The 22,818-nt window shown below is 41.9% G+C and overlaps 1 protein-coding gene across 1 annotated transcript; it reads left to right on the top strand.

The window, feature by feature from the left end:
• The first annotated feature begins 311 nt into the window (after positions 1–311).
• On the top strand, positions 312–13,893 carry dhrs3b (dehydrogenase/reductase (SDR family) member 3b). The gene is made up of 6 exons (XM_058055714.2): positions 312–847; positions 11,166–11,309; positions 11,548–11,667; positions 12,374–12,612; positions 13,277–13,402; positions 13,474–13,893. Exons 1-6 carry the CDS (start codon positions 647–649, stop codon positions 13,556–13,558), a joined length of 915 nt encoding a protein of 304 aa, XP_057911697.2. The 5' UTR covers positions 312–646; the 3' UTR covers positions 13,559–13,893.
• Positions 13,894–22,818: the final 8,925 nt, after the last annotated feature.

Raw genomic sequence — 22,818 nt, 5'->3', positions numbered from 1 at the left:
ATTGATTTGACTTGATTGGTTTATCCATTGTGTGTGGCTGATGATTTGTTTGCCTCCCTCACCTCAGTAATTAAGTTTAGTTGATAAAAGTGCAGCAACAACAATAACAACATCATTTAATGTGGTTGTTAACGGTGCTCATTGTTTGCCAAGGAGTTTAAGAACCGCCAAATTGCAAACAAGGTGAACTCCCACCTGGCTCACACAGACCCCCTTGAGGGGGGCACGACCACATTTTTGGAGGGGGTGGGGTCGCAGAGACGTGAAAGGGGGCGTGGTCGAAGGGCCCACACGTCCATCCCCAGCAGTGAACGTGTCAATCAGGATTAATACCCCCACCTCCTCTGCAAGCCTGCCCTTGGCTCCTCCACAAGCTTCCATGTGTGCGGGAGGCGCGCGTATAAAAGCGGCGCACAGCGACTTGCGGAGCGCATACAAGATGACCGCAGTGGCCCGGAATGGTTCTCCATGACTTGTGGAAGAATGAGCCACCATGCATGCAAACGAAAGACACGTCCTGGAACTCCTGACGCGTTTTTAATCAAGCTGGTCTGAAGGTGCGAAGCTGCAGCCTGCAGGCAGGTGAGACTGTTTCGCAGCAAGTCGTGCTTTAAAACAAACAAAAAAAAAAAAACTTTGCACAAACATGACTATGGAGCTGAAGAGCGCTTGTCGAGTGCTCCTCTTCCCGGTTCAAATGCTCTTCTACGTGGTCCGGTCCGCGTTGTCGTGGCTGACGCCGAGCAGACGGAAGCAGCTGACCGAGGAGGTGGTGTTGATCACCGGAGGGGGACGCGGTATCGGGAGACACCTGGCCAAAGAGTTTGCCAAGCAGGGAGCCAAGAAGGTAAGACAAAAAAAGAAGACACTTGTTGCCCCTTTTTGTGGGGGCGACGTCCTTTCCCTCTGCGCACCTTGCTCAAGTCATGTCTGCTTTGCGCTGCTGAGTGAGAAAAAGCGGGGGTCGTGACCCCTGCAGCCAGACAGCAGACACCAATTTTTAGCATTGGGGTATTACACAACAACCGGGGTCACGCTAAGGTCAGCATCTGGGGGCGACTTTTTTATGTGATAAACATCAGCATTGACATGACTGAGGTACAGTAGATGGAGGAGGTGCACAATCAAGGCTTATTTGTGACCAAAATTGTGCCTTCATGATGATATTATTGCCCTAATGTGATTAATTTGATTAATTTATCAGTTAATTTATCATAACCACCAAAACAGCTCTGAGCATGATGTTGGAATTGATACTGTTGATGTTTGGAAATCGATTGCAGTGGCATCCAAATTGTTTATTTTCTACCGCTTTTCATCACGAGGTTCGCAGGGGGGTGCTGGAGCCTATCCCAATTGTCTTGGGGCGAGAGGCCGGGTACACCCTGGACAGAGATGGCCGAGGGTGGGATTGAACTCGGGTTGCCTAGCTGTGAGGTCTGCGCGCTAACCACTCCAACGCCGTGCAGCCCAAAGACAAAACAAAACAGCCAAAAACGTACCACTTCCACACGCAATAGGAGGAGAACTTCTTTTCACTCTATCATTTTGGACATGCTGGAGCCTATCCCAGCTGTCTTCAGGCGAGAGGCGGGGTACACCCTGCACTGGTGGCCAGCCAATCACAGGGCACATATAGACAAACAACCATTCACACTCACATTCATACCTATGGACAATTTGGAGTCGCTAATTAACCTAGCATGTTTTTGGAATGTGGGAGGAAACCGGAGTACCCGGAGAAAACCCACGCATGCACGGGGAGAACATGCAAACTCCACACAGAGATGACCGAGGGTGGAATTGAACCCTGGTGTCCTAGCTGTGAGGTCTGCGCGCTAACCACTCGTCCACCGTGCAGCCCACATCCAAATTGTTATCATTTAAAAATCATAACTAAGAGTGAACGGTGACTTCCTTTATCAGTGCATGTCATATACTCTACATTCTTATTTTTATTTTGGCCTGCCACAAATACATTTGGATCGCCACAAATAGATGTGCTGCTACATGTTCACTGCTTTGACTTTGTAAAAGTCTGATATGTTTCTGATATGATGTGATTTCTGATATGTTGTGGGCCAAACCACTAACTGTTTGGTTCATATTGATTCTGTCCATTTGGGGCAGAGGTCAGCAACTTTTACTGTAGCAACAAAGAGCCATTTGGTGGCCGTTTCTACCAAATTAAAATCTATTTGGAGCCGCAAAACCTAAATTGAATTTAATGCAACATACTGTTTGCGTATTGTCACATTCCTTTTTTGCCGTAGTCACACCTGTTGCCACCTGGCATCCCAGACCCTGGACTGGTCGACAGCCAATCACAGGGCACATAAAGACAAACAACCATTCACACTCACATTCATACCTATGGACAATTTGGAGTCGCTAATTAACCTAGCATGTTTTTGGAATGTGGGAGGAAACCGGAGTACCCGGAGAAAACCCATGCATGCACAGGGAGAACATGCAAACTCTATACAGAGATGGCCGGGGATGGAATTGAACTCGGGTCTCCTAGCTGCGAGACATGCATGCGAACCACTGGTCATTACTCATGTTTCTTCAACCATATCTTAAGCCTTCTCCACCAATTTTGGATCAGCATTCCCAATGAAAGTGTTGTAGCACATTGATTAGTTCCCGTTCTAATCCCAATTTCCATGTTACTTCAGCTGCTATTGTTAATTAGCGACAAAGGACGCTAACTAGCGGAATAATCGAGCAGCATCACAGTGTTGACTTACCAGAAAACACTTTGATACATAGCTTTTAAAGCTCACGTGGCATCGGAAGAGATGATGTAGTCGCTACACAAAAGCATAAAGCAGCTTGAACCACAACAAAAGGATAAGAGCCGCAGGTTGCAGACCCCTGGTCTTGGACCTTAATTAAAACAACAAGCTTTAAATTAATAATTGTTAGTCGTAGTCCATTCAGTATATGCATGTTTTGCATAATGTCAATTATGCAAATTGGAACACACCCCAGCCAATTGCCACAAATAGATTGCAGTCCTGTGGAAACTACTGATTAGATTAGATTATATATACGTTTATTTGTCCCTAAGTGGGGAAATTTACATGATGATACTCTCCATGATGTATAATATAGGGATATCCAATTGGATGTCATATTTAAATCAATATGCAAAGTGTTTTATCTCCCATTTTTTTTCAACCCCTCCAAGGAGCTGCCACTCCAGAGGCCTCCTCCCCTTCATCATCATCATCATGATCATCCTTCCCAGTTGATCTGGCAGTCCAGCGGGTGAACATTACACAGTCGAGTGCCTCATGAGCCACACGTGTCCCTTTAGCACTAATGTGTTAATACAGCTCGGCTCTGTTATTTCACATCAGATGGGATTCATCATGGCGTTGCGGCGAATAAAATGGAAAAATGACGGCACATTCTCAGAAAGGCCTGCTGCTTGTAATTAAGTGTGCATGCGCAACACGGGCGCCGCATCTCTTTTTAGGTGTCCATTTATTGAAAAAGAAAAAAAAAAGTCGGCAGCGAGTTTTAAAAGACGTTTTGAGTGTGCAGCTGCACAACAAAGGAGGTTGCCACGCTTTTCAGTGCTTCAGTGTTGGCTGCCACAAAGGTGTGAAGGCATTGAAAACAACACCTGCGCTAATGTGCACGACAACTACCTCCTGCCTGTGTGGATGCTAAGAGGAAACAGCGGGGCAATTTTGAATGAGGCTAACCTCTGATGTGAACCGGCGCCCACCCCGGTTTGAACCCCTTTGTGATTGTCAGCCAGAATTTCCTTTTTCCTCTTCCGCAGACTTCCACAGCGCAGGGAGTTGATGAATGAATCCTACGAGATGCGATTTGAGCAAGAGAGCCAACCTTTTTAGATTTGGTGCTGCAAAAAAAAAAGCTCGAAAACATTCGTAGTTATCAAAGTAAAGCTTTTTAAAAGGGACCTCTCAGTAGTCTAAAATCTTTTTCACATGGCCGGAAGATGAAGCCAAGCACAGTGCTGACAACAGGTTTGTGTGTGTGTGTATGTGTGTGTGTGTGTGTGTTGTACCAGAGGCGGGAAGCACACCACTCCCAGCTGGGTATTGCCCTGCAACTGACCTTGCTGTCTCTGCAGTAATTAGACAGCGGCAGGCGACTGCCTCCTGAACTCCTGCTGCCCCCTCTGTGTGCCGCCCCTCCTTCCCCTGAGTGGGGTGGGTGTGAAATTTTAAGGAAAAAAGGGGGCGTTCTGAAGTCACCCAGACGCTCCTACCTGATATTTGATTTGGAATCATCAGCATAAAATGCAAGAAATAGGAAAGCAAATATGAACAAGAAAAACTAAAATATGACTGACTGGTGAAATAGTACATTTAGTACAATAGTACATTATTTTTTGGTTACATCTGAGACATTGGATGTTTCAAGTTGTTTTTCACACTAAACTGACGACTTTCGTATCTTACGCCTGGTCTGTGGTCTAATTTCCTGTGTTCAAGCCACCACTTTTTTCTTAGACTTTGAAAGGTGCAGCTAATATGTGGCTTAAAATGACATTTAATTGCAAACCTTGTGTCATCAGAATCATTTTGGAAGTTAAAAAACCTTTTGGAAACTGGTTTCCAGACCTGTGGACTCATTTCAAATCATACTAAAAGTGAGCGTAAAATGGTGTACACTAAAAAGTGATGTATAAAATCACGGTACGCACACCTGCATGGAATTTCCCTCAATAAATCACACTCCATCTACAAGTTTGCGCCCTCGACACACCCAAATTTTATCATGAATGGTCAATGCAAAGTACCTCATGAGCGTATTTGCATATAAATATGGCTGCTGATTATTGACATTTTACATTCAATCATGGCAGAGAAAAGAAACATAAAAAAACTTCACAGAGACTGAAATAGAGGTTCTTGTGGGTGAGGTGGAGGCTAGAAAGGAGGTTTTGTTTGGTGGTCACAGTGGCGTCACAAAAAAACCCCCAAAAAACATTAAAAAGAAGTGGTCTGATGTCAAGGTGGAGACCAAGAACAAAGCGGCATGGCATCGTCGGAGCACATCTGCTACTGGTGGGAGCGAGGGCGAACCCGAGCCCACACCACTGGACACCAAAACAGCACATTGCTCTCAGGAATCTAAATCGACTTATTAACCAGTCATCATCATGGGCCAGGAAATCGTCTCTCCATTCTGTTCCTACCATTTGCGTGATCTTCCAGTACTACCAGTGCATCCATTGTGCAGCATTACGTACCAGTGTCACCGCACTATTTATATGCTTATTCAGCAAATTGAATGCTTGTTACACCTGTTGATGGAAGTATGACATATGAACATTGTGCATAAAGTGGTAGGCCTAACACACACTGCAGGTTTGGGTGTTTATGATGTCTGATATGTGATGACATTAAATGTATGAAATCAGTCGGGCTTCAATTCACCACCTCACCAGCTGCACCGCCACTTCCCCATGCCTCGTACAAAATGTTCGTACACAAGCATCAAAGTTGCCGTAGAGGTCCGCACATTCTCATGCAAAGTTTTTTTTTTTTTTTAATAAATCGCAACCTTTGTGCAGCCCCGTTTTTTTGCATAAGCAAGTAAAAATCCTTCTTTATAAATGGAATATTTTCATAGTTATGGCGTAGAAAACCTATTTTCGAAATTTGAAATAAATTTTGTAACAGCCATATAAGACGTGGAGGACAGGAAGTTATGTAGACGGAGCACACCGCTATCTGTATGTATCTGTTCACCCATTTAAATAATCTGTACTACCGTGGCATAAGCAGGAAGTGGGCGTGGTTTAATCAGACATGGGTGGGGCTTCCATCTGACCATGGATTGATGAGAAGTTGCTATATATGTGCTGTGTATGTGTGTGATCTGTAAGGCTTTAATATGTAATTATTTACATAAGTGCTGTCTTGTCAAATGCACCGCGTATGTTATGTTTTAAGTATCTTTAGATTCATAAAGGTGAGCTTAGGAAAACATAATTAAGGGGAGGCAGTGAGCAACGCCACACAAGCTATTTTCAATTTACCAATTGGACCACGTACGGGAATGAGGTAGTGCATCTGCTCTGTGGATGCCGCCTGCAGCCTGTAGAGTTGGTCGACGGAGGGGCGGTCGCTATGTGTAACTGGCCAATCACAGAGCATTACAGATAGAGTTGAGTTTTAGCTTGTAATGGGTAATGGCCGCAACAGTAGTTTGTGTTCTTGTTATCCATCCATCCATTCAGTTTCTTCCGCTAATTTGGGTCCGGGTTGTGGCGGCAGCAGTCTGCAGCAGTAGGGAAGCTCAGACTTCCTGGTCTCCGGCCACCTCTTCCCGTTCCACTGGGAAGACACCAAGCCGTCCCAGGCTTGAGACATACGTAATCCTTTATTGTTATTATTGTTATAATTATTACTATCATTACGTTGTTATTGTGCCTGCTGTCTGGTGCTTGTCTCACTGAACACTTACTGACACCCAGTGACCAATGTAGACTACTACATGCGTTTTTACTGGCTTTTATATGTATTTTCATTAATGTCACTATTTTTATGCTTGATTATTATTATTATTATTATTATTATTATTAATTTTACAGCATGCATGTTGTTCTGTTTGCAAGATCTGAATACTAGGTTTGGGCAATATGGACCTTAGCACATACCGTATTTTTAGGATGTATCACAATATAATGATATAAAATGGGTTACAAATTTTAATTCAGCACAGGCTTGTATAAAAAGCTACATAGGCCAATTGAAATAGATAAGAAATTGATTTATTGGTCAAATATGTTGCCTATGCTACCATAGGAAATGTCATGTGTGTACTCGGGTGACTTATTTCATCATGAAATATGTAAACATGCAAGCCAGCGGCTCTCTGCAAAGAAGAATAATGGTGGGGTTGTGCAGGGTTAATTCAAAGTGCTTTCTTATTATTTCCATTCAATTTGGCTAATCCTTGTTTGCTCAGAGGGTCTTTGTGTGTTGTGACGACTGATAAACTTTAATGATTCAAATGTCGTTTTGAGCAGGTGAGCGCGGTGAGAGTGCTGACACTTTAATGAGTTTTTTTTTTGGTCAGCTTTGTTTGCGAAACTACAATCCCATTAAAAGCTTTCACTTATTCATCAGGACCTGTCTTGTGCTTATCTCAAACGGCCTTGCAAACGAAGTAAACAAGAATCCCAATCAATGCTCAATAAGTTAGCAGAGGATTACTGCCGGTACTATCCAATTTCAATCTTCGCCCAACAATGTGGTTGGCCTTGCAAAGACTCGCTTCTCAACCTGCTCACTGGACTTATTGGCAGACAATAAGCAGTTTTTTAAGGCATATGATTGCACCTTTTTTGTATGTTTGTTAAACAACCTTTTATTATCAATTTTGGTGAATGTTTATTCTTTAGTGGGCTGCACGGTGGTGGAGTGGTTAGCGCACAGACCTCACAGCTAGGTGACACGAGTTCAATCCCACCCTCGGCCATCTCTGTCTCCGGGTACTCCGGTTTCCTCCCACATTCCAAAAACATGCTAGGTTAATTGGCGACTCCAAATTGTCCATAGGTATGAATGTGAGTTTGAATGGTTGTTTGTCTATATGTGCCCTGTGATTGACTGGCCACCAGTCCAGTGTCTACCCCGCTTCTCACTCAAAAGACAGCTGGGATAGGCTCCAGTACCCCCCCGCAACCCTCGTGAGGATAAGCGGTAGAAAATGAATGAATGAATGATACAAGGGCGTGTCAAAGGACCGCAGGACGTTGTGTAAAAAGATATGAAGTTGATGAAAAATGTTATACAGTACATTGATCCTTCCGAATGATGGTAAAGATTGTCTCCTCAAAATATATGAATTATATTTAAAACGTTTAAAGGAATGGAAATTATCAATATTTCTTACACCACTTGGTTATTTCCAGTAAAACCACACATTCTTCGCCCATCACGTCTTGTTGAGGCTTGTTTTGAGTGATATCTCTGCAATTAGGCGTGTGCTGATCCGATATTGATATTGGATATTGGGGCGACAACAACAAAAAAAGTATCAGATTATATGGGCCTGCATTGAAAATCTCCGATATTGCAATTTATAATGCAATACAAGCAATCAATTCTGGTCCCTGCCCAAGCACATCTTTCTAGGAGTGACCATGTGATCCCATCAGTATGTGATAATGTGTTAACAAAGTAGCAAAGAGCAGTAGTGATGCCAGGCCTGTAGCGGTATTTTTTTTTTTTTTTGTCCAAGAAAAACATTGCAGTCTGGTTGCAAAACTTGTTTCCTATGGTGGCACAGAACCGGGGAAGTTTAATACGTACAACCAATCTCATCACATATTTCATATCACATGATATACTCCTGCCAGATAACAAGAAGAAACCTAGAGCTTGTAAATAAATACTATATAATACTATACCTGCGATGCATAACAAAGTAAATGGGCCGGTTATTCTCATACAGTATCTACTGTTGCTGAGTAATATCACATGATTCTTAAATTCCACACTACATATAAATTAAATGTATGTATGATTTGTACTGATATTGGATTTGTATCGACTGATATTCATGGTATTAGAAGTGAAAAAGTTTGTTGGCACCTTTAATACACTATCTATTCTATATAATTGATTAACTATGCATTTTTAGTAGTTTTACAATGAAATAAATGACAGGAAAGTATTACAATAATCGTTAATAATATGCCTCCATGGATCCTAGTTTTAATAAATACAAAATTAATTAAATAAAATTTGTTATATAAATAAAAAGATAAATAGACAAATAAATAAAAAAATTAATAGACAAATAAATAAATAAATAAAAGTTGTTGCAACATGTGATCTTGCTTATTTGTCCTTTTAAGAATATAAGACAATTTTCTCTGTGTGTAAATGCATATTTAAACAACACACAAACTGGTCCACGGGCCAATATTTATGCATACAAATGTTTTTAGCCAGTTTCTCTCCACTGCATCATCCGTTCAGATATATTAGCCCTAGTCACGGGCAAGCGGCCAAATGGAAACACTTGCACCCTCAGCACTTTGCACACATTTTGAGACTTCCTGACCAGAAATGACAGGGCTCATCTGCTCAAAAAGCCGTGTAATCTCTTTGAGAATTTGTGTTTGGAGAGATGAGGAGGGCTCACCCGTTGATATCATTACCTTTCCCTGACCCCGGAGACTGACAGATCTAATTGCCCAATCACTGGTACACCTCCCCCAGCCTCACACCCCACCTCCACCCGGTCTGTGTTCTGGCTCAGATGACTGGCTCTTCATTTGGTCTTGGGGTGGATGAAGAGACAGTTCATTCACACAGCGGCAAACCCACCCCCACTGCACACACAAGCCTTTAATCTCGCTCAAAACTATTTGTCAGACTGAAAATGGCCTCTCTGTTCTCTCAATGAAAAGAGTGTTGCTTATCTGCGCAGTTCACTGAGATCTCTGTGCCAGAAATATTGTGCAATGCATACAGTGTTTTGTTGCCATGACTAAGCATTGCGTTACATGTGTTTTCTGTATTGTTTTGCACCTGATCTTCTCACAGTCTTCAGGTCATGACCACGCCAATAGTGGGCTTTCCGTTACACTTTTACCTCCAAGTCCAAAAAGCAGAAGTATCGGACCGGTATTGTTCTGATTGGCCATTGGTCAAGGCTTCCACAAAAACGACATGACTATTACTTGAGTCATTTCGGGTTTGATGTATCTGCTGATGTTGTTAAGCGGCGTGATGTTCAAAGTCGACCTGGCAGTTTTGGAAATAGTATCAAAGCCGTTATGGAGGCAGGAAAACGCCTGAAAGGACACCTGATTTCGCCTTCTCTGTTGTGTTGACAGCGATGGTCACTATGCAACAAGTCAGTTAATATCACTTTGGTCGGTTCTGGTAAGGGTCTGTCCACATGGGAACGATTTCAAGCTTAATGTACTAGGGGCCCTGAAACTGTATTTTTTGGGAAACAGCTTCCAAAGTGGGAAAATCGGACTGAGCCGTCTTGTGGTTACCACTTGGGTACTGCTGCCGAAAAGTCAATATGATATCTGAACATTTCGGTTGACATTCTCCTGATATTTGTTGGTCTTATACTACAATGTGCTGCACGGCGTTCGAGTGGTTAGAACGCAGACCTCACAACTAGGAGACCGAGGTTCAACCCCAGATCGGTCATCTCTGTGTGGAGTTTGCATGTTCTCCCCATTTCGCCTGTATTAAAGTGGAGAGATGATCCAACTTATATGCCTTGACTTTACTTTTAGACATTTATGTTCTAGGTGAACCCGTACACGTCTCATGAGATCAATGCAAGAGCTTAAAAATGCCAGCTTTACAAAGTTAACAATGCTCACTTTTCATTGACACTATCAGGTGTCAGGTTTTTGATCACCAAGAACTAAAAACTCACCCCGGCAATGAGATGTGTGCTCATAAATGTATTTGAATTTCAGTACATTTCGCACATTAAGGCCGCAGGGTGACCGAGTGGTTAGCATGTAAGCCACAATCAGAAGACCTGGGTTTGATTCTCCGCTTGGGCATCTCTGTGTGGAGTTTGCATGTTCTCCTCGTGCATGCGTGGGTTTTCTCCGGGTACTCCGGTTTCCTCCCACATTCCAAAAACATGCTAGGTTAATTGGCGACTCCAAATTGTCCATAGGTATGAATGTGAGTGTGAATGGTTGTTTGTCTATATGTGCCCTGTGATTGGCTGGCCACCAGTCCAGGGTGTACCCCACCTTTCGCCTGAAGACAGCTGACAGTCATGAGGATAAGCGGTACAAAATTAATTAATTAATTAATTATTATGTTAATGTTGATTATGTTAATTAATTATTAATTATGTTTTCAATATGCCAAAAAACCCTTGTGACGGAGCCTAGACATCTCTTTGTGAAATAGCTTTTCAGATTTGTTCAGTATTGCTTGATTTTTTTTACCTCCGGCCAGGAAGTAACCTGATAATAACTTTGCTGCGGTTGTTTGTGGGTCTGTTCCGGGATGGTCGTTCTTGATGGTTCTGAATGACTAAAATGTGCTACCTACTGCTTCGACGTACAGTTGACAGCTGACAAATCTGTTTGGGTGTGTTATTTCCCTCCTGCAGTGTGTAAAAGTATATATTTATTCCTGTGTTGTTTTAACACTTCTCTTTTACGGCAGGTGATCTTGTGGGGCCGAACAGAGAAATGCCTCAAAGAGACGGCTGAAGAGATCTCTCACTCGGGAACAGAGTGCCATTACTTCCTGTGTGACGTGGCAAATCGGGAGGAGGTTTACAAGCAAGCCAAGGTTGTTCGAGAAAAGGTACTGCAGTTTTTTTGTTTTTTTTTTCCCCTTCTCCAGCCTTGAAGCATGTTGGCTCTGAACTGCTCCATCTCCCATCTGGCGTATAGATTTATACTTCAACTGAAATCTCGAAGTAAGAGCGGAGAATGTTGATGACAGCTCTGGTGCAGCGAATGTGCATTATCTCATGAAAGCAGACATGCAGCGCATTTGCCAATGTTTTGTCTTTTTCGTTCTCTTTCTTTCCGGGGTTCAGGTGGGAGATGTTACAATACTCGTGAACAACGCAGCTGTGGTCCACGGCAAGAGTCTGATGGACAGCGACGACGACGCCCTTCTGAAATCGCAGCACATCAATACGATGGGCCAGTTTTGGGTAAGCAGCGGGTGTCATCTCCAGAAAGTTGGTAATGGTAATGGTAATGGTAATGGTTTAATTTCATTTGAACATGCATCAGATTACAATTGAATGCATCACATAATCAGTTCACAGTTCCACATGTCCAAAAGGAGTAGGAAGAAGCAAAGCTTATTAAATCCTACCCCTCCATCTGGTACTTTTACAATCAGTAACTGTTACATTTGTTCACTTCCTGCTTTCCTAATATAGTTTAAGTTTTTTTTTTTTTTTTTAATTTTTATTTTATTTTTTTTTTATTTTTTGTCACGTACCGAAGTACAAGGTGACGAGGTTCCTGCCATTATTTGCCAGGCCCACTTTCACAAAGTCGTTTTTTCCGTCTTTATTTCAGGATTTGATTTAACCTTTGATTTAATTTTGGGATATATATATATGGAACAATTGTTCATGGAAATATGTTTAGTGGAATTTTCTTCTTCCATTTATCATTGTTATCATCATCAAAAAAAATCAATGATATTTATTGTAACGGCTGAGAATGGCCACATTATACTGTTGGAGGCATTGCATTATTACTCGAAATGGTGCTAATAAGACTTAAATGTGCAACCATTCCCTGAATGGAAATGGCAAAATAATCCACGGTTTCAGTTTTAGCAGCTACATTTCATTCTCATGTTTTTTTCATAACCCGGTCACCCTGCCTTTATTCTTCTCCCAGACCACAAAGGCCTTTCTTCCCCGCATGCTGGAGCTGCAGCACGGCCACGTCGTTTGCATCAACTCCATCCTGTCCCAGTCTCCCATCCCTGGGGCCATAGACTACTGCACCTCCAAGGCGTCATCGCTAGCCTTCATGGAGAGCTTGACGCTGGGCCTGCTGGACTGTCCTGGCGTTGGCTGCACGACAGTACTCCCCTTCCATACCAACACCGAAATGTTCCAAGGCATGAGAGTCAGGTGAGACTTTGTACCACAAACCAAATATCTCCTCCAAAAAAGATGTTCAGCACCATTTTTAATGTTGTTTTTTTTTCTCCTGAATTGGCTTGACCGAGATAAAACTGTGTAGTGTTGACTTTGTCAGTCATGCTTTGTTATGGTCAATATATTTGGCACTTCTTTGAGTGTGCGGTATTCTTCCACAATAGAAGTACTGTAAACACAACAGTAAGCCTGCCTATACTCATATACGTATATGCTATTGAAGTTTACAAATGTTGAATTGAACTAATTTGTACTACCTGTTGGAAACAACTATACCTTTTGGTATAACTAACTCATCCAAAGTCATTTTTTTAGTGTCTGAAAAATCCATAGTGTTATGCCATAGCAAATAAACTTGGCATGCATTAAATTCAACCTTTCTTGATATTAACTGCATTGTTTCTTTTTATATAAACTCTCATTGGATGGATTAATCAGGACCGTCTCAAACTGAGACACTCAACTTGCTCCTTTGTGCAAATCAAATGTACTCAAGTACGTGTTATGATGTGATGATTTAGCCATCCATGCATTGTATTCTGCTTATCTGCACACAGGAAATGAGCTATAGCTCTTATCATATTTGTCTGATTGGTTGCCTTTTTGTCCTAACCCGCTTTGTCGTTTCCCTTATTAGATTCCCTCAACTGTTTCCACCTCTCAAGCCTGAAGTCGTTGCCCAGAAGACTGTGGATGCTGTCCGAGCAGACGTGGCGTTTCTCTACCTGCCTTGGACTATGCATGCTCTGGTCGTTCTTAAAAGGTGATATATCACATCCCATGTAGCACGTTTTGTTTTATTGAATCTTCTCATAATTATTCTTTCTCTTCTAGCTTCATGCCACAAGTTGCACTTGAAGAAATCCACAAGTTTACAGGGAGTTATACCTGCATGAACACATTTAAAGGGCGGACATGAACCTTAATGCTGGTTCAATTCTACCCTGGCACCTCTCAAATAAGGGAATATGGACCTAAAGACATTTCGAGGTGCTGGAGATGACATCACACAGAAGGAAGAGACATTTGCAAGGTGCTTGAATATGCAGGTAGAACAAAATTTGGACGTAGGGTTCACTGCGGTCACCTTCTTGAATGTCGGAGGATGTGTGTTTGTGTACATTGTGAGTGATGCCTTGCATAGGTGCGTACCTGTGACACTTCAATTTTAATGTTTTTTTTAACTTCCTTTTATTTGTATTTGCATCAAGTCAAGATAATAAAATGCAGTTCTAGACACCAACATTTTTTGTTTCAATGGAAAAAAGACACTGTAGATTCTTCTGTAGCAGTTTTTGGATTGACAGACGAGAATGTGATCAGTGTCAAAGATCTGCTGTCAAAATAATCAGCTGGCATTCACTTGGAACGTAATGGTCATTGAACGCAGTGGTCAAGACTTGGTCATTGCCATTCCGGATGGTCCAAAATCTATTTGGTGTGGTTTTCTTCCTCCAAGTCCCAACTTCAAGTCAATGAATGATGTCCGCACAGCCTGAGACAGATCTGAGTCAGCTTTAGCATCATCCTATTTTGACCTAATTTCTGTTTGTTCCCCCTAACTAGTACAATTAGTTCAACTCAAAGATCAATGAAAGTGTGTGTGCCAAACATCAAACGCACTGGGTTTAAATATTTACAATCAGTACAGCAGAAATAATATCATACTAGAGATTTAATAATCATCAAAGTGATGATGTGATGGCCTCATCAACCTGTGTTTGTGAGGCAACCAGTATAAGGATCACTGGGTTGTGTTAGGACACACTGGCCTGATGTTTTCTCTGCGACTTGGACCACATATGGTGGAGTAAATGTATGGCTGGAGGCTACAAAGAACCCACAATAGACAATTAGATGTGTGAAAGTGTCTGGTGTGACATTTACTTGTCAGCAACAATTGTTTTCAATACAACAGGGTGGGAGTCTTTGTTGTAAAATATAACACCCCTATATTAGCATTGTCAGTATAAGACGCATGTTACGAGTTTGGCTACTTCCTCAGACGCCGTAAAATACATTTAGTGCAATTTATGCAAAACGGCAGGGCGGCACGGCGGATGAGTGGTTAGCGCACAGACCTCACAGCTAGGAGACCAGGGTTCAATTCCACCCTCGGCCATCTCTGTGTGGAGTTTGCATGTTCTCCCCGTGCATGCGTGGGTTTTCTCCGGGTACTCCGGTTTCCTCCCAGGAAGGTTAATTGGCGACTCCAAATTGTCCATAGGTATGAATATGAGTGTGAATGGTTGTTTGTCTATATGTGCCCTGTGATTGGCTGGCCACCAGTCCAGGGTGTACCCCGCCTCTCGCCTGAAGACAGCTGGGATAGGCTCCAGCACCCCCCGTGACCCTTGTGAGGATAAGCGAAAATGAATGAATGACAACAGGGTGGGAGAACTGAGTCTTTGTTGTAAAATGTAACACCCCTATATTAGCATTGTCAGTATAAGACGCATGTTACGAGTTCTTAGAAGCCTTAAAATTCCGTATTTTCCGACTTATAGTCGCACTTTTTTTCATAGGTTGGCTGTTCCTGCGACTTATACTCCAGAGCGACTTATAAATGAAAAAAGTGTTTATGTTACATAAACAATGGACACCTTTTCTGTTCATGTTTATTTTTTGTGTAGCTGAATAAGCATTGTGTTAGCATATCTTACACCTATTCAGCCTGTTCTCTATTCTTTTATTGTTAGAACTTGCCTTCCAAGAGGATGTAATGACGGTTTTGGTCAAGTAGTTGGTAAAATAAATTACCTGCAAAAAATGCGACTTATACTCCAGTGCGACTTATGTATGTTTTTTTTCTACCTAATTATGCATTTTTGGCCTTGTGCGACTTATACTCCGGAGCGACTTATAGTCCAGAAAATACGGTACATTTCCCAATTTAGTTCAATTTATGCAAAATGGCAAGAAAGGAAAAAGCTGTCAACCAAGAGGCTGTTTAATCTGGGCCAACTCCTGCACTCTTGGTTCCAGTCAGTCCCCCCCCCCCCTTCTCCATAGGGATACACATTGTGATCAGTAGGTGACCCTCACTGGGTGAGAAGAGGGGGGGCCGTGGAGAGTCTTCCTCAAGGGCCTGTTTCTCATTCTCGGGCCGAGCCGTTGCGAAAGCGAGCCGGGACCAAGCCTGTAGGGATGGAAGTAGGTCGGGGAGGCACGTCGCTCAAATACGCTGGAAGAGGAGGACTAAAATGGTTAGAAATCTCCCGGGGCAAGTTCAGAGCAGGGTTAGCCAAATAGTGAATAAATCAAAGGAGGTTTGAAAAGCCTTTTTCCCTGCTGAAGGCCTTCAGCGCCAGGGTGACTGACCTAGTGCAGGTGGAGGCAGAGGATTCTTTTTTTTTTCGGTGGAGTGGGGGTTCATGCGGGGGGGAGCGCATTGCTGTTTCAGCTGTGACTCCACAGTGTTTACGCTTGGCATTTCACTTTTATTTAGGACTAGACTGCCTGCACACATGTGATGCTTTTTTTTTTTTGCTCTGCTCCAATCTCATTTTTAAAAGGCCAAGATGTGAGGAAGCTAGACATGCAGTCCAGATCGCTAAATTGTTACTTGATATCAAAGAACTCTTCTCTTTTTCATGCTTAAAAAATGTGCTTTCCTGCGTTCTGCCCACGCTTTTTTAGGCAATCCTGACTTCAGGGAGGAAAGTCTGTATTTTTAGTTTGAGTCTGTCCTCCTTATCTATTGAATTGTTACATCATTCTCCATCAACCACAAAGTAGACATTTTTTTCATTTCAATTAAACGTTGCATGTTTTTATTTTGGTTTGAGTAGAGGACTTCCCCATCTAACCCCAGGATAAAAACATCTAGAAAGTAGCCTGCAACTCTTTTGGTTAGAGTTCAACCTCATTTTGGAATGTTTCTTATTGATGTTTAATCCTTCCCTGAATTACACAAAGCAGTTTCTCATAGTTCGGCATCTAGTATGTGTAGTGACGTGCGGTAAGGCATTGACTCCTTTTTTGAAAATGTTAAAATATTTTTCTCATAAGGAGGATAAGAAAAAGGAGAGACTCATTCCCTTTGGTTGTAAAAATCTTTTAAAATACTACCTAATCCCATTTATTATCATTTTTTATTAACTGGAAAGGACATCCGCCCTATCATTATCATCATTTATTGTCAATTATGAAATTTGAGTGCAATTCCACCGTGCATTTTGTAGGAAAAAATAATAAGAAGAACAAAAAGGATAAAAATAAAGCAAGAAATAACAATATAAATATAAAAGTGGCAGGTGCTGTTTGTATTAAGTGTAAATATATGTATGAATGTAGAATTGCAGTAAAAAACAATAACCTTACCAATAACCTATATTCTCCAGGAAATGTTGTGATAGTTTGTCTTAGCAGTCAAATTCATTAATTCAGCATAGCATAAAAAAATATTTAATACATTTGACTTGCTCCTCTGTAGTTGGTGCTACTGCTGTAAAAAAAAAAAAAAAAAATTAAAGATGGCTTTTCCTCTCTATGGAAGGACGGCAATGGCACGCACCTTCCAGCACACACAGGCCCTCACCTTTTCAGGATATGACAAACTACGTATATTCATTCATTCATTCATTTTCTACTGCTTATTCTCATGAGGGTCACGGAGCCTATCCAAGCTGTCTTCGGGCAAGAGGCGGGGTACACCCTGGACTGGTGGCCAGCCAATCACAGGGCACATATAGACAAACAACCATTCACACTCACATTCATACCTATGGACAATTTGGAGTTGCCAATTAACCTAGCATGTTTTTGGAATGTGGGAGGAAACCGGAGAACTTCACACAGAGATGGCAGAGGGTGGAATTGAACCCTGGTCTCCTCGCTGTGATGTCTACGCGCTAACCACTCAAAATAATGATGTCACACTTACATTAAAGACATTACACAGCCTGTAGAAAATCATGGTGTATAATAAATATTTCTGTAATATTATATTATTGGCGACATGCTGACAAACAAATACTGGGCATCATTTTGGATATGGCTCCTAAGTGGCCAGCGAGTCTCATCACACCTGCTTTACCAACACATTCACCTAAATGAGCTTAAACATACAGTATCTCTGCTCAGCGTTGGACTATCACCTGCAGTAAACTTCGTGGACAAGTGGACATTACCCCGAAACACACAGAGGTGTTTGTGTCAACACCCTATCCACCTCTCTCTCTCTCTCTCTCTCTCTCTCTCTGCATAACACCATCAAGCTCCTTAAGGGTTCATCCATCACAGGGTGGCTAGCATGATAAAAAGACCCGGGTCTAACCCACGGCAAGGGGCCAGCCGTGACGCCTCAGTTGACTTGTCGAACTGCAGGATTTATTATATGCAGTGGTGTTAAAGGTCGAGGGGAGCAACAAGCCCACAGGGTGTCAGTCAAAACACACACACAGTAGATAAGTCTCCTAAACTAAAATAAATGAGTTGGGGGGCATTTAAACTAAGTCCGTATAATAGATTCCGACATGAGCCATGCAAATAAAATCTAAAATAAATCCTAGTCTTTTATGGTGTGCGTTGTACTGCCTCGGGCTCGTTAAGAACATCATATCAAGGCAAAAGATAAGAACCGCACTAGATCAGCAAGCCTGAGGCACAATAAAGATGGGACTGTTGTCACTGAGCCTAAATATAAAAGAAATAAATGTATATATAATGTGTGAGAAACTGAGTCAGAAACAAATAAAAATTTAGTTCATAAAGAATAAAAAGTTACTTTTTCATCAAATCTTAGCAATCGCCAGATGAGAACCTGACCCAAAGAGATTGTGAGCACCATAGCGGATAACATCAACACAACTGGATTTCCACGCCATTGCTTTCTGTGTGAATAAACGGTAGATACTAAACTGTGTTTTAGGCCTTAAAAAATGAAGATGGCATATTTTGAATGATAAAATCCCCCAAAAATTGAAATAGGCTACCATGGCATTGATCTAAGCAGCCCTAGTTGTCGCCTAATGTCCAGTGTGATTCTTAAAGCGTCAGGGCAGGGGCCGCGCCAGGAATTCTGAACCCCATGAAAAAAATCAGATTGGGGCCCCTTGAGGGTCTCAGGGAGTGAGCTTTACCGTCATACTTTTGCACAATTGACTGGCATCCTTTAGTAACAAAGGTGGGCGGTATACCAACCAAACATGCGTGATTACCTTTGGTTAACATGGCAAAATAATATTTGAAGGACTATGATGCTTTGGTTCTTTTTCAGTAACGATGTGCCCTTCAGACTACTCACAAAAAGTTAGGGATACTTGGCTTTCATGTGAAATTCCCTGATGTACCTAAAAGTTCAAATATCACTCCCTCACTTTATGTCAGTTTTAAAAAATGACTGAATTAATAAATGATTGCTGTTTTGTGTTTGAAACAGGCTATAAAAAATACATATTTAAGAAAATTGAACTCATTGTTATTGTGAATTAAGCCTTTTCAAACATAAAAATTGATATGAGGTACATTATTAAAAAAAAAAAATAAACTGTATTATGGAAAGCAGGAAGTGAACAAATGTAACAGTTACTGACTGTAAAAGTACCAGATGGAGGGGTAGGATTTAATAAGCTTTGCTTCTTCCTACTCCTTTTGGACATGTGGAACTGTGAACTGATTATGGGATGCATTCAATTGTAATCTGATGCATGTTCAAATGAAATTAAACCATTAACATTACCATAGATTAACTCACTAAATGGACTAAAATACAAATACAAGGCAAAAAAAGCATCGCAATTGTGAATGTAGTAGTATACATTGGCCACAAGGTGTCAGTAATCGTGTCGGTGAGACAAGCAGCAAAATAATGACAATAATATTACGGGCTACTGTTGGCGCCATAACCCACGACAAGTGAAAACTCAACTCTGAACCTTTGATGTCACTTCCTGTTCTCCACACAACTTTCTGCCCGACATTCAGGTTCCGAAGGGAACATATTGACTGTGACACTAAGAGCAGGAGTTTTGTTAAATGTCTACTATATTGAGTACTACACATATAAAGCAATTTAAAGCTGCCATTACAATACACTAAAGAGACAATAGCCACTACAGGAAGTATGCTATCCCAAAACAAACAAGGAACTGCTAAAATATATATGTGTATGTTATCTAATGTATGTCTAATATACAACAACAAACAGTTTTATGTTGCCAAAATCTGCAACACACTTCCAGAAGATGTGCAACAATCCTCAACACTTCTATTCAGATGTGCATTTGAAGGTATTTTACTTTACTTTACTTTTATTCAAGGTTGGTGCTTTTACTTTATAGAATGATTTTTATGGAATATTTTGTAATGATTTTGGATATATACATATATAGCACATTGAGACGCATCCGTTGATACAATGTCTGATGGAAAACAATATTGTAACAAGGATATTGGACGTTATTGATTCTTATGTATATTTGCCACGGTAGACCACCTCCGCTCCATTGAGATGTGTATATACTGATGTTAAATGTGGGGGTTAATTAATCACAAGGGGGCGGCACGGCGGCACAGTCAGCTCACAGACCTCACAGCTAGGAGACCAGGGTTCAATTCCACCGTCGGAGTTTGCATGCATGGGTTTTCTCCGGTTTAATTGGCGACTCCAAATTGTCCATAGGTATGAATGTGAGTGTGAATGGTTGTTTGTCTATATGTGCCCTGTGATTGGCTGGGGACCAGTCCGGGGTGTACCCCGCCTCTCTCCCCAAGACAGCTGGGATAGGCTCCAGCACCCCCGCGATCCTTGTGAGGAAAAAGCGGTAGAAAATGAATGAATGAATTAATCACAAGAATAAGATGTGAGTATAATCATAATAAGAAGAATATACTATAAAGAATAAGCACAAGGAATTATAAGGTGATCTTGGTGAAGGACGAAGAAGAAAGTAAATTTGAATACACCCGAGAGCAGTTGGTGTGCAGATTGTATTGCAGTATAGTTTTACAATCCACTGAATATGATTCCATTGGCACACAAGTGTTATTGTCTAAAGAGCTGCCAACACAAGTGAGGACGGAGTTGGATAATTGTGTGATGGTTGCCAGCAATGGGGACCTGCGGTCATTGAGTTGAGTCCTGTGATGAAAAATGCTTGTAGCATCTTCCATTTGTGTGTTTGTGTTTGTTGGAAGATGTAATGATCACAAAAAATAAAAACTTTTAGTTTTTAATTTGATGCCACTGTCACTCATGTACACCTCAATAGAAGTGAGAGCAACTTCATCCTCCTGAGCGACCGTAAAAAAAATCCCTCTGGGTCATGAGGCTGCGCGATGGAGCCAAAAGAGTTGTGTTTCACATGTGGTTTTCAGTGTTCTGCTTTTGAGCGCCGACAGTTAGCAGCGAGAAAGTGGGAGGCGAGCGCTGAGGGACAAACAAAGCCAAGTGAAGGCTGCTTTTCAGAAGGCGAACACTCGCAGGGGAAGGGCGTGGGAGGGTGAACCAAAGTTCAAATTGCCGCAACGGTAAACGGGCTTGGCATATTTAGAAAGCCCACCGGGCACCAGAACGGGAGAGCGCTCCTGAAAAATGTTCTTTCCCACAAGATTTATTTATTACCCAATAGCCTCCTTGTCGGTTATGCAAGAGAGTGTCACAGCAGCGAGTGAACTCTGTGACCCGCCGTTGTTTTGCCTGCAAGCTTGTCTTGTTCAAGGTGAATCAGATGTGGGTCACGTGGAAGACGCCAGGATTACACACCGCGCTTGGAACAATGACTCTACAATGAGGTCATACGAGTAGACGGATAGCAGGGTTTCATTCAGGGCCGAATCCTGTTTTGGACCACTGTTTTTTTTTACTTTGGACCATCTTTCTTTATCAGACCAAATAATAGTGATTCACATTGGATGGTGTCATGGCCGCTTTTCTTTATGAAGTTGAGCTGGGACACTCTCAACAACACACATTTAACTATGCAAATACAGATACTAAACTAGTTTAACAACTAGTACAGTCGTCGCATGCAACATCATGGTTTAAATTTTGTGGCTTCACAAAAAAAATGATACTAGTAATTAATAAGTCATGCTGTGCGTCAAAATTAAGGGTGCTCCGATCAATCGGCCACTGATCGGGATCAGCCGACATCTGTGAAAAAGCATGGTATCGATATTGGCCGATATTAGCCGATATGATATTATGGAAAGCAGGAAGTGAACAAATGTAACAGTTACTGATTGTAAAAGTACCAGATGGAGGGTTAGGATTTAATAAGCTTTGCTTCTTCCTACTCCTTTTGGACATGTGGAACTGTGAACTGATTATGTGATGCATTCAATTGTAATCTGATGCATGTTCAAATGAAATAAAACAATTACCATTACTTTCTTCATAACGCCGAGCCCATCCGATGATCATCTCCGTCCCTGCTGCACTATCCAGAAACAGCATGTCTGCCGTGGGTGGGACTTCCTGTCTTTGTGAGAGTCAGTTTTGCACCCTGCAATACGTCCCAGTGGCGCTTTTGGGGACGAGTACTTGGCAGGGTGTGGTGAGTTTTCGAGGCTCGCAATGCTAAAGCAATGGTTCCAACCTGCTGTACTTGCGAGTGTGGGCAAAATTTGACGATGAGTACCCCTTATGAGTATGAGCATGAAGGCACTATGTAGAACTTTTAGAACTTCCGGGTACATGGGAGTTTTGTGGAGAGAGAGCTGAGTCGGAAGGCAAAGATCTGGATTTACTGATCGATCTGTGATGCCAAACTCACCTATGGTCATGAGCTTTGGGTGGTGACTGAAAGAACAAGATCGACGATACAATTGGCTGAAATGGGTTTCATCTGTAGGGTGGACTAAAGAGGAAACTCTCCTGGTGATGTGTTCTGGGCATGCCCATCTGGGCGAAAATCCCAGGTCAGATCTAGGACATGTTGGACGGATTATGGATGGATGGATGGCATTGAAAACCTGTTACCCAATATAGTAGATATGATCACAGAAGATAGATAGATCCAAGATTAGGCCGACACGAAATAAACATCATCAGTCTTATCTTTATCAAATAGCAGTCCGATTAGTTTGGATGAGAAGCATCAAACCATCAGTTCAAATCCCTTGGTCAGCCATGCGCCGGATGAATGACAATCCTCCCAGACGTCACTCTCTCTGGAAGTTCTCTTGACACAGAAGCTGCAGAGAGATTGCAGAGCTCCATTACACAAACAAAGG

This window comes from Doryrhamphus excisus, linkage group LG18, assembly GCF_037039965.1.
Source record: "Doryrhamphus excisus strain RoL-2023G ecotype Guam linkage group LG18, RoL_Dexc_Guam_v1.1, whole genome shotgun sequence".
Lineage (NCBI taxonomy): Eukaryota > Metazoa > Chordata > Actinopteri > Syngnathiformes > Syngnathidae > Doryrhamphus > Doryrhamphus excisus.
The sequence above is the reverse complement of the archived record's forward strand: the minus strand, read 5'-3'. Positions and strand labels throughout refer to the sequence as shown.

Excerpts from the sequence above, each read along its gene's own strand:
- dhrs3b (XM_058055714.2), top strand. The coding sequence starts at position 647 with ATGACTATGGAGCTGAAGAGCGCTTGTCGAGTGCTCCTCTTCCCGGTT. Across the intron at positions 11,310-11,547 it reads CCAAGGTTGTTCGAGAAAAG|GTGGGAGATGTTACAATACT; the intron begins GTACTGCAGTTT and ends TCCGGGGTTCAG. Across the intron at positions 11,668-12,373 it reads ATACGATGGGCCAGTTTTGG|ACCACAAAGGCCTTTCTTCC; the intron begins GTAAGCAGCGGG and ends TTCTTCTCCCAG.